The 12514-nt window shown below is 39.1% G+C and overlaps 2 protein-coding genes across 8 annotated transcripts; both read left to right on the top strand.

The window, feature by feature from the left end:
- Positions 1-2805: 2805 nt before the first annotated feature.
- LOC112284463 (putative metal-nicotianamine transporter YSL6) lies at positions 2806-7818 on the top strand. 5 transcript variants are annotated; one of them, XM_073532776.1, is made up of 8 exons: positions 2806-2947; positions 4120-4669; positions 4853-5031; positions 5232-5329; positions 5502-5639; positions 5804-6120; positions 6235-6778; positions 7147-7818. In XM_073532776.1, the coding sequence occupies exons 2-8, from the start codon at positions 4192-4194 to the stop codon at positions 7550-7552; spliced, it is 2160 nt and encodes a 719-aa protein (XP_073388877.1). In that variant the 5' UTR covers positions 2806-2947; positions 4120-4191; the 3' UTR covers positions 7553-7818. The 5 variants fall into 5 exon arrangements, with proteins under 5 accessions (XP_073388877.1, XP_073388872.1, XP_024380047.3 ...); XM_073532771.2 differs by lacking the exon at positions 2806-2947 and adding an exon at positions 3252-3618; XM_024524279.3 differs by lacking the exon at positions 2806-2947 and adding an exon at positions 3637-3657.
- A 1350-nt stretch (positions 7819-9168) lies between these two features.
- LOC112284471 (L-galactose dehydrogenase) lies at positions 9169-11863 on the top strand. Of its 3 annotated transcripts, none has more exons than XM_024524299.3 (6): positions 9169-9640; positions 10002-10222; positions 10365-10706; positions 10810-11014; positions 11167-11295; positions 11441-11863. In XM_024524299.3, exons 2-6 carry the CDS (start codon positions 10053-10055, stop codon positions 11579-11581), a joined length of 987 nt encoding a protein of 328 aa, XP_024380067.1. In that variant the 5' UTR covers positions 9169-9640; positions 10002-10052; the 3' UTR covers positions 11582-11863. The 3 variants fall into 3 exon arrangements, with proteins under 3 accessions (XP_024380067.1, XP_024380078.1, XP_024380059.1); XM_024524310.3 differs by having other exon boundaries at positions 9194-9405; XM_024524291.3 differs by having other exon boundaries at positions 9194-9448.
- The last annotated feature ends 651 nt before the right edge of the window (positions 11864-12514 follow it).

The following is a 12514-nucleotide window of genomic DNA, read 5'->3' as shown; positions in this document are numbered from 1 at the left end:
TATATTAATTGTGATTATCATCTATGATTTGATACTTTTGACTTCTCAAAAGCTAATAATCTTACTGTAGAAGATTTGAGAAATTATCTATTAGAGCTACATGCAACATAAAGACATAATTAAATGAAGTTGAAGAATAATAAAATACCAATTCAAATATCTATTGGAATAAAAAATCTCAATTCTATCTTGGCGACAAGATATGATAATTTAATTGTAATTTTAAGACTATTTTCTTTTATGAAAAGTTTGATTATTATAAATATAGATCATTTTTTATTTACAAATAAATCAATCGAATTACATATTAATTATACTTATTGGAATCTATAAATATCTATCTTGTATTCCATGTATCTCTTTTTAATCCATACAAGACATTGAATATCTTAGAAAGAAGACAAATGCCACCTTCTTTTATTGAAATAGACCACAATAATGAATTTAAAGCAAAAGATGTTTTAGATTCAAAGCAATGCTAAAATAAATTAAAGTATTTTATATATTATCACAAATATGATATTAATGAATGTACATTAGAGCCATCCATAAATCTAGCAAATATAATAAAGAAAGATAGTTCTTTTCATTGACAACATCCATCAAAATTAAGATATAGAAATAATAATTATTATTATTATTATTTGCTATAAAATAAAATAAATTTAATAAAGATTACATTCTATCTTTTATTAATAATAGTAATAATAATAATAATAAATTTTATATATTTGTGATGATAAGGAGATAAAAAATCATCAACAAATGCATTCAACTCAAGAACTATCATTAACTAAGTTATTTAATAAAGCATTGAGATTATTATAGCTTTTAAGATATTGTAATAATTTTTTTTAAAAAAAATAATATATTCTTCTTTGAATAGATGGCAAAATACAATGCATTTGGCATCACAACATTAAAAAAGAATCTTACTATTTGGTAATATTATTGAATGTATAAATTACTCTTAATAGTATTTTAAATATTTTATTTGAAGGAAGTTATGAAGGTTTCAACAATAATCAAATAATAAGGTTATTTTCTTGCCTTAATATAAGACACTAGTAATAGTTGTAAGGACCTATTAACTAGCTTTGAAAAGAATAAAGTTCAAAGTATGTAGCTAATACAATTTGATGTATCTTGGACTTTTTTAACATGTAATTAGGGCTCCTCATAGAACTTCTTTGTTGAAGATAAAATAATGTAATAAACATTAATAATTGTATTTGTAATTATGAGGATAAAAAAATCATATAAAAATAAAAGTAAGTAAATTTCATACTATCTTATAAAAAAAAATCTTACAAGCTTTGTATTCATTAATTTGATTTTATAAATATTTGTAGGTAATTGGTAGGTTGAAAATTTAGCAAGAGTAAGACCTTTATTATATTTAGTATATTGTATTGTAATATATGCCTCTATATTGACTTATTCATTGATATGACTGAGACCTTTATTGTATTTTTGTGTTATCTCAAGAATCTCTAGTCTCTTTGTATTTGATAATAGATATTTTAGTTTTGTAACACATATAATTGTTCTTGATTTTATAAATAAGGATTTGGTTGTTTATGAATTATAACATTATTTTGTTAAAAATATTCTTAAAATCATTGTGAAAAAAAATTAAGATTATGAAAAATTTAATCTATTTAAGAGATATAATTTCTTGACTACAATAGATTTTAAATCATTAGATTAACAAAAGATCTAGTGCCATTAAATTTTATTAGACTATTATGACTATGTATTGATATATCTATATGAATGTTTTATAAATAATGATATTAAAGAACAAAGATCAATCATCTATAACTTCTACATATAATTTTTTGTTTTGTTTCATTAATGATATTTCATGTGCATCAATAAAAATATTTAAATATTAAATAATTATTTTTATAAGATATTTATTAACATAAATATTAAATTTAATGATTTTTTATTTTGATTATTAATATGTATTGTAAATTAGTTCATACAATGGTTGGACTTTTTTTTGAAGATCAATTTTATAATCATAATAATAATCTTTATTTTAAAATTTTAAGTTTATATAATATGATTTTAAATAATTATATTGCTTAAAAATGACATTAGATGTTTTTTTTTATAAAATAATTAAATGTGACATAAATATTAAAAATGAATACACACACACACACACACATATATATATATATATATATATATATATTATTAAGATTTTCATATGTAAATTTATTTTAAAAACTAAAAATTATATATTTTTAAGCATTAAAGAAAATTATTGAATTAAAATTTTATTTATTTATATTATTAATCAAGAGCAAATTGAAGACTGTAAGATATCTAATCTTATATTTTGCAAAGCCCAATTCACAGTCTGGCTGATAAAATAAGAAAAGAAATGTAAAAAAATAAGACTGCGCATGGCCTTGGTTTGCTTGTGAAACGGTGTTGCCCTGATTCCTAATCACCCATTTTCATTGTGTTATGCACTAATCACATAATATTAGTGTAATGTTGTGCAGATCATGAATGGATCCGGGCGCAACCAGTGGATGCAAATTTACAATCCACATATTCAAGAGTGTTTTGTTGGATGCGGTGGTTGTTGGTGGAGGATTTGACCTAATAGATCCTGATGAGGACTGCATCACCAGTTGTTGTTGTTGTTGTTGTTGTTGTTATTTTTTCATTTTATTTTATTTTATTTTTTGTGTGAGGATCATGGCAAGCGTGTGTGCGTGTGTGCGGGCGCGCGCTTTGTTTTGGAACTGATCTGGATTTTGGGCCCTCACTGAATCTGGGCATGGTTTCGGGGGAGCTTTGTCGTTGCGCTTGTGCACGTAAGTGTGCACCAGCTTCGCGTGCAAACCCGCTGCAATTGTGTCCCGGGAGTTGCAGGGAGAAGGGCTCCGTCGTGCATGATTGAGCCTCGGACAGATGCTTGGAGGTTCGTGTGTGTGTCTCTTTCTCTCTCTCTCTCTCTCGTGCTCCAGGCTCGCAGTGGCACCGATTATGGCTGCTTCTCATTGACACTGTGTGTCAGTAAATAGTATCGGGTTGTAGCTGGGTTTTGTTGGAGGGATGTCAAAGAATTACAAGTTCTGTATTCTCTTTCTGTCGACCCACGCTGCGCTATCGCCGCCATGGTTCTTGTTTCACTCTCCCTGACGCTGCTTTTGTTTGTGAACGAAACCCATTTTGCTTAAACCTTTGATTCCGGATTGGTTGTCGGTCGCAAGCCACGTCTGCTGTTCAGGGGTCTGGTTTGAAGATTTGCCGAAGCTTTGCTTGTTCTTTGGACACTGGAACTCATGGAAAGCGGATATGTGCGATCTTGCCAACTTTATTGGGGTTGGTTCTGACGCGGGCTTTGTATTAAGGGTAGGTGTGCACGTTGAAAGCCGAATGAAAAGGACTGCGTGCTGGCATGTGGGGCCAGTTCTTTACGCCACTCTGGCTCTGCACAGTCCTGTTACTTCCGCCAGATCAGGAATGCATTTCTACGGGATCCGTCCATTGCTTTCCAAAAATTCCATCCCCTCCAGTCCACGCATCCCTTGCTTCATTAAGTGCATTAATACTACTTTTAGGAAAACTGGAGAGAATCTGATTCCACAAGTTAAGCTCTTTTACATTTTCCATTTGAAAGTTTTCATGGTGAGAATCACGATGGGTGTCGCAGAGTACCGCTTCATCTGATTGTGTTGCATTTGTGTTCAAGGAGACCAAAACAGAATAGTTTAGGGGTACCTTGCCTTCGTTCAATAATTTCTCGTCTTTGGCTTTCCAATTGGCTTATGTTAAGTTTCCATTTTCTTCTTCACTCGGTCGGTGGGGTGGCCAGAGGTTAGCGAGACTTTCCGATTTTTGTATCTGTTTACCTTTGCGTAGAATTCTAGGCGTTCCAAGCATCTTTCAGATATTGCGTGTGTAACTGTGCAGTTCTCGCTTTTCGTTTGACTCGCTCGAATTCTGTGATTTTGAGATGGATTGTGAAGTCACGGATTTTTCGCCGGAATAGATTTTTGCATTTTCTTCTTGGATCAGATGCTTGTGCTCTTTGGTTGGAGTTAAGCAATTGTGATTGTTTTCTGACGCTTGTTTTCGTCGAGAATTCAGAAATCTGACGCGTATGAGCTTATTCGAGCGGGGATCCTTTCGTCTTCTCAAAGTCTGGTGAAGAAATTGGCAATGGCGCGAAAGAAAGAAGTTGAAGGATACCTGGTACGCCGCCACGGCCACGGAACCCACTACGCCAGCGACTCCACAAGCACTGGCCATAACGAAGTTCCAGACTCCGACTTGAAGGTGCCGGACATTACAGTTCCAAAGCTTCACGGCAAATTTGACGCCTCCGCTGGCGCCGTCAGCTTGGAAGATGGCTTCATGTCCCTTGAAGTTCCTCGCTGGCAAGACCAGCTCACCATGAGGGGTCTCATGGTAGCGTTTTTCTTGGGGTTCCTGTTTTGCATCATCACACACAAGCTCAACCTGACGGTAGGAATCATACCCTCGCTGAACATTTCGGCAGGATTGTTGGGTTTCTTCTTCATCAGAATGTGGACCGCAATATCGTCGAAGTGTGGATTCTTCACCAAACCTTTCACTCGCCAAGAGAACACCGTAATTCAAACTTGCGTTGTCTCATGCTACGGGATTGCTTTCAGTGGTACGAACACTTGCTATTGCAAACATAGATAAAACACCTACCGTTCTTTGCTTCTTTGTTTATTTACGTGTTTTAAATGTTAGATCTTCATCTTAAACCTATTTTATCTAATTTCATCTTAATTTTCTGAAAGTGCAAAATATAACTGCTTGGTTGATTACGTTGAATGTGATATGATTGCAGGCGGATTTGGCTCTTATTTGCTTGGAATGGATCAGGCGACGCATGACAAGATCTCTGCGGCTGGGGCTGGAGATATTCCGGGCAATGAGGATGTGAAGAACCCAGGTCTTGGTTGGATGACTGCGTTCGTGTTTGTTGTCAGTTTCGTTGGAATTTTCTCCATTGTCATCCTTCGGAAGGTACCGCCTTATCAATCAACATTTAAGTCTTGCGTGTACTCTTTTATTTGTTTTTGGTAATTTATCTCATTGTGTAGTAGTTTGCTGAAAGAGATTGAAGATTTGTTGGCAGAATTTCGCTTTGTCAGAGAAGTTTTGCTTGTGAAATTGGTTGAGTCACCGTTGCCTTACTCCTCTTGTCTGCTTTCATGTCGGTCCAGATTATGATCATTGATTACAGACTTACATACCCAAGTGGTACTGCAACGGGTATTCTAATTAACAGCTTCCACACCCCAGGAGGTGTAGAGATTGCTAAGTAGGTTCCTTAACCATTCTCTTGGTTAGAAAGCTGTTTCTCCGATTATTGATGTAGTTCATGGTTGAGAGTTACCTCCTGAACAGGCGTTTATAGTGCATTCTGGTTGGAAGCATTTGTACAAGAGTATAGATAATAAACTTTTACTTATGGAATGTTTGTGGAAGCACAGGACGCAAGTTACGTGTCTAGGCAAGTATTTTACTTTGAGCTTTGTCTTCTCAGCCTTCAAGTGGTTCTTTAGCGGCATTGGTGACAGCTGTGGATTCGACCAATTTCCAACCTTAGGTTTGAAGGCTTATCACAACATGTGCGCAATCTTATCTCTACTTTCTTTTCCTTATCATAAGTCTTACTGAAAAAGCAGATAAAATTAATTACACAGAGTTAGCCTCCCCACAATACCAAGCGGGGAATGGTTGAAATTTCTACGTACAATTCACTCATGCCTCATCTCTTGACCCAAATTTTCAGGATGTACTTCGACTTCAGCATGACCTACATCGGAGCAGGCATCATATGCCCCCATATCGTGAACGTCTCCGTCCTTCTTGGCGCAATCCTTTCATGGTGCCTGTTGTGGCCACTGATCGCAAGTTATGAAGGTATTTGGTACCCTGCTGGTCTTGGATCCAGCAACTTCAAAGGTCTCTACGGCTACAAGGTCTTCATTGCCATTGCCGTCATTCTGGGTGATGGACTATACAATTTTATTGTAATCTTGTACAAATCCGGCAAAGAGTTACACGCCCACTATGCTTCTCATAATCAACTCCCAGTTTCTAATGCTGGTGCGCACCCTACCCTACCTTGTAAATTTACACTAATCTCCTCGTCTGATTGATTTCTTTACTCGCATTGATAATCATGCCCATCTATGAACTCCGTCTTTTGAATTCTCGCAGAGATTCTGGACCCCATCGACAGAGACCACGCCCGTCGAAGCGAAATCTTCATGAAAGAAGGGATCCCGCCCTGGGTGGCTTTCACAGGTTACGTAATTCTAGCTTCTGTATCAGTGATCGTCATCCCCCATATTTTCAATCCTGTGAAGTGGTATTTCGTCCTCATCTGCTACATCTTTGCCCCCATCTTGGCCTTCTGCAACGCGTATGGGTGCGGCCTCACGGACTGGAGCTTGGCCTCCACTTATGGTAAACTGGCGCTATTCATCTTCGGCGCCTGGGCTGGCACCAATGGTGGAGTATTGGTGGGTCTCGCAGTGTGCGGTGTGATGATGTCGATTGTTTCTACTGCCTCGGATTTGATCCAGGACTTCAAGACTGGATACCTGACCCTGTCCTCGCCGCGGTCAATGTTTGTCAGTCAACTGATCGGATGTGCCATGGGGTGTGTCTTGGCGCCTCTAACCTTCTGGCTCTTCTGGACTGCTTTCCCTATTGGTGATCCCGACGGCCTCTACAAGGCCCCATATGCCATTGTATATAGGTCAGTTTTCCTCTTTATTTTCCTGCTGCTTCTGTTATTCTTCCTCGTGTTCTATTTTTCTTGTTTTGAAGTGTTATTTATATTGGAACTTTTTTTTGTTTTTGCTTGCTTGTAATTACATTGATATTATTATAGCCAATCCTAGATGAATATGGGTTTGTTTCCATCTACTCCTTTCGTGAGTGCGCACAAATTGCAGATAAGAATTTTTGGTGAGGCTTGTCTTTTGCGACCTGATCCATGCTCACGAATGAGTGTTTAATTCCTAGAAATTCTACGCTTTCTATCACACGTTTGACTGTCATTTTTTACATTCCATAAACTTCCTGTAAACGACGTTCACTTTTATCCTTTTTGTACCGGTACAGGTCGATGGCGTTGATAGGTGTGGAAGGCTTCAGTGCTCTCCCAGGCCACTGCCTAGAGATATGTTATGTCATGTTTGCTGCGGCGGTTGTGATCAACATCCTTCGCGACACTCTTCCGAAAAGGATCTCTAAGTGGATCCCCATTCCTATGGCCATGGCCATTCCTTTCTACATTGGTGGCTACTTCGCCATCGACATGTTTGTCGGCTCCATCATTCGATTCGTATATGAGAAGATAGACAAGCCAAAGTCGGACATTATGACCCCTGCCATTGCAGCTGGACTTATTTGTGGAGACGGTGTGTGGACCATCCCGTCGGCTATTCTTGCTTTGAGCAAGATCAACCCTCCCCTCTGTATGTATTTTTATAAGGCTACTGATCCTCTGGCTGCAGTGGCCTATTAGGTTATAATAGATGATCTATGCAGCCCTAGTTCAACAGGCAGAATTATTAGTTTTAGGACATTCACAAATTCATGATAACAGGAGATCAATTTTGATGCCTGTAAATATCAATAGCAGCATCTGCAGTCACATGTGTAGAAAGAAGGATGCTTAACAAGCTACGTGGACATGTGCTTTGTTGCGTTGTATGGCAACGACTCAACATGCTCATGCTTAAATTTGGTTTCCTGTTCTTTGGAAAAAAAATTCAGCAAGTTCGAACCTGAGTACTGGATTTGCTTGAAATGTGGTGAGCACAATATCAGTGGGTTGGAAGATGGTAACTGCTGTACAGCATATCATATGCTCACGTGCCTAAGATGATATTTATTTGAACCACTTATCATTGATTGTTTGTTAATTGAAAATTTGGATGTCAAATTTATATGTTGGACATGGTTTCAATTTGTTTTTTCAATTTATGTTACGGCTACATTTGCCGAGTAGGTTTTAAAAAAAAAAACAGTTTGGTAAACTAAGACCAAGAAATGAGAGCACCAACCTGGGGTGAAGACTCAAATGGTCACCATTTATCAACCAACCCAACACCCTCGTAGCTACTAGATGTCTTGGTCATGAACGGCTTTGTGCTCTCGGGGATTACAGAAGGGTTGATCGGCCTTCATTCTGGAAGGGTCCGAGCATCGACTCCTCTATTGCTTCCAGCTTGATTCCAACGCATTCTTCACTTTCACTGACGTCCATCAATCTCGGCTCGTCTTTCATTGTTAGCACTTCCGAGTTCGCATTCCCCGTCGCGCAGCCAAGCCTCATTATAATGGTGAAGCAAAGCCGCAGGATGCAGCAAGGGAGCAATTTCCTTTGCAAACATGATGGGGTCTACATAACTGCACAGTAGAAATGGACACATCTGAATTACCCACCTTGTTCGGAAGTAGCCAGGTTTTCATGGGGATTTTGCAAGGATGGAGAGGCCCCGTCAGAGAGACCCAGCTGTCAAGGACAGCCATCAGCAACCATCTTTGGAGTTGGAAGCCCAAACTCATCACCTCAAAATAAGTCTCCTCCATCTAGAATTGCCAAACCTTTTTCTTGTTCGGCAACTAAAATTATCATCGACGGGAAAGGATCCCTGCAAACTCAGGCAACATCTGGCAAGGACCGTAGCAAGGAGTACCGTCGCGTTGCACTTGAAACAGCACTAATTCTTTCTGAAACACCTAGTGCTCTTCACTATTCCAAGTCGACCCTCATCTACGTTGCAGCTCTGCATTCTCAACTCTCAAACCAACAAAGCTAGCTAAAAAGCCACCGACACAAACTCTTGTGATGTACAAATCGAACTATGCGGATAATCCATCAATAATCGACGTTCCAAAACAGGCTTTGTTGGAATCGATCACATTCCCCAGGGGTGATTTTCCTTGGGTGTACAAAAAATCTTCACCTAAATAGTCTGACAAGTTCTATTATTGGTGAACAGCAGTTATTATGGGACCTTTGAATTCGGAGTTGGACCAGGCGTGTCAGTTTCTGAGAGGATGGCAGAGTGCTCCCAGTGCAGACCGGGTCCAGTTGCATGTTCTTCGCCTTGCACAGAGATATCGAAACTAAGACCATTTTCTCCTCAATTCGCCCATCGGACCATGAGTTTTGAGTTCAATCACTTTCAGCTCTATAGCGACAAGCCACAGTTGACTTGCGTTGTCGTTGATTTCCAGGGATCTGATGAAGGATCGTTAGTTTACGGTTAAGTTTTTAGCTTTGGATTGTGTCTCTGGTGGGGCTCAGCATTGTTTGGCTGGTCGCTTTGGTGTGTGTTCTGCGAGGTACAAGAGGACGCGGTGGATACTGTGGGCACCTCATCTTCTAGCTTTGAGTATGATTGTACTTCAGGTTGTGAAGGATTTTGGGTAATTTGAGCACATAGTGAAGTGTATTTTCTTGCTCCCGGATACTTTAATCTATGCTATTCAGTCGCATCGTAGTATTCGGTATCTGTCGAACGTGACAGATGAGCAGCAATGGGACTGTTAACAATGGATAGAGTTCATGTGCGTGAGGGATGCAGAAAACCTTGAATTGTAGGTTGGTAACTTCTTCCTGTTCTGGGATATAACTTTTTTCTAAATTCAGGTCGTTCTCAGCGTCAAGCATTCGTGTGACTTCACAGTCAAGCACAGTTAGTGTACCTAGAGTCGATGTCTCCGATTGGGGGAAGCATAAGCAGGACCCCATTAATACCTTATAATTAATAACAGTGTGAATTGAAAACCGATCTGTGAAGTGTTAAATAAAACGTTACGCCCTTACGTTGAGTCCCTTTGTCACGTCGTGTTTGTTCACCTTAAAAAGAGCGTTGGCAAAATTTCTATACGTCAGCTACCATGCGACAGACAGCAACCTTATTCTCGGGTAGGATACTAATAATGTGTGATTGCCTGTTCAGTCTGGAGGAAAAAAACAAGGAAGACAGGAGGCGGACAATTGGTTTGTCAAGATGGCAGGGTTAGGGATGTGGGAGTTAGGTTTAACAGGCTTGAAGGTCACATCTATCGGCTATGGTAGCTCACCTCTGGGTAATGCCTATGGATATGTAGCTGAAGAGGATGCCATCGCCTCTGTACACGAAGCTGCACGCTTGGGCATCAAATACTTCGACGTCGCTCCGTAGCTTCTCTCATCCCTTTTCCGCTTCTCAGTTTCCCGATCCAATGTGAATTTCATTGTCCATCATGCAAGAATGACTAGAAGGCGGCTTTCTGAACGCATAGCTTACAGAAACACTACACTGCGGTCCTGGTCATCTCAGGTCTTATGGCGACACACTGGCAGAGACGGTGCTCGGAAAAGCTCTCAAGACGATGCCTATACCTCGTGAAAGCTACGTTGTCTCAACAAAGTGCGGCAGATATGGTGGTGGTGCTACGACCGAAATCAGTTTCGATTTCAGTGCAGAGCGGGTGACGCGTAGCGTGGATGAGAGCTTGGCACGCCTCAAACTTGACTACTTGGATATCATCTTTTGCCATGACATCGAATTCGCTTCCCTTGATCAGATTCTGAACGAGACCATTCCTGCTCTGCAAGCTGTCAAGGAGTCCGGGAAAGTTCGTCATATTGGGATCAGTGGGCTACCTTTAAAGATTTTCAGGCGGGTGCACTTAAAACTCCAGGCTATTGGATGAAATCATTGATTTTGTTTCAAAGCTAGATACTCCAAATTTCTTAGGTGGCGCGACGTTGTTTTCATGCAGATATGTTTTAGATCGAGCTCCTGAAGGAGCTGTGGAAGTAGTCCTGTCCTACGCCCATCACAGCCTCAACGACACATCTCTGCTTGAGCTTTTACCATACTTGAAATCCAAGGGCGTGGGATTGATCAACGCCTCTCCATTGTCTCTCGGCCTTCTCACCGAAAAAGGAACCCCACATTGGCATCCTGCTCCTCTAGAGATCAAGGTTGTTTGCACGTCAACCGCTTATACATTCCATCTTGCAGACATCCACAACTCATAGTACACGGCGATAGGATTCACACCGAATGCTTTGCATAACTTGACCTATAGAGAAAGTCGTAACCACTCTTCATTTCCATGGTTGTGCTTGTGCAGACTATCTGCGCACAGGCAGCGAAGGCATGTAAGGAACAGGGCAAGAGCATCGCAAAACTAGCAGTGCAGTACGCATTAAGGAACCGTAACCTCATCACCACTCTGATCGGCATGCCTTCGGTAGCTGAGGTGAGCCCCACAATCCCCATGTGCAGAAATTCAGTAAATCTAGACGAAGATCCTCAACAGAACGGAAATCCATGAGTCTCCGATGAGAAGAATGCTGATTCCAGTAGTGGGAACTGAACCTTGAAAATGCTTCCTTGATGGACAGGTGCGAGAGAATGTGAGGATAGCCATTGAGGCGGAGCATGGAACGTTAGACATCGACGAAGAGCTGCTGCAGCAAGTGGAGCAGATACTTCAGCCAGTGAAGAACAAGACTTGGCCCAGTGGCTTACTAGAAAACAATTAGGCATAAGACGCAATGCTGTGGCAGCACAATGGCCTTAAGGTCAAGGTCATTGTCCAGTCATGCTAGGAATGGTTAACATTGAATTGCCAGGGAGGTTAAAGTATTTTCAGTTATTTTGTTGAGGTTAAGTTTTGCTTCAAATTTTTAGTTCTTTTCAAAATTTGTAGCATTAGAAAAACTTGGTTTTTTGATAAAGTTTTATATGAATTTTATCAATAATGAGCTTACGTGGTAAGATCTCACATAAGAGTGTGAATAAACCTAAGATTATAGTTTGTTTCAGTCTTGTTGATTCTTTTCTACAATATTGTTTATTCCAGGTTTTTATTTTTAATTTTATTATTATTATGTTTTGATGTGATTATCTAAATGTTTCTATTAAGGGGATTTAGACTTGAGGTATTTGCAAAACTAAATAATTGGGGATTCAATAGTGATATTTTTAGAATCATATTGAAATATCAAATCCAAAATATCACCATTCAAACTTTATTACCATCTTTAAGATTTTTTAAGTATCACTTGATATTTTGGTGATATATCAAATGATATCAAGTTGACCAAATATGTAGACTTAACATTCTACATCCATCTTACTCATTCTTTTGTACTATTCATTATGCCTTTGAAGAAGTTCCTAAGCCCTGTAGATAATGGTAAAGGAGGTCATTATCGAAGACCAAGGTGGAAGAAGTTTTCAAAAAATATTTTTTTTGAAAGGATTCCAACTTAAGGCAACTCAAGGCAACTCAAGGAGACTTTATAGAAAGAAAACTTAAGAAGCTTGTATGTGGTAGATACAAGACTCTAAGAAACCAGGCCTAAATAGTTGGCCTTTTTTAAATGGATTTTTCATTAGATGATTGTAAGGCACTCCCATATGATAGAAAAGGGTACTAAGGCTAGGTAGATCTTAGTTAAGAAGCTCAACAA

Source organism: Physcomitrium patens, chromosome 1, assembly GCF_059467195.1.
Source record: "Physcomitrium patens ecotype Gransden chromosome 1, ASM5946719v1, whole genome shotgun sequence".
Lineage (NCBI taxonomy): Eukaryota > Viridiplantae > Streptophyta > Bryopsida > Funariales > Funariaceae > Physcomitrium > Physcomitrium patens.
Note: the sequence above shows the minus strand (reverse complement) of the source record. Positions and strands in the feature narration are given on the sequence as shown.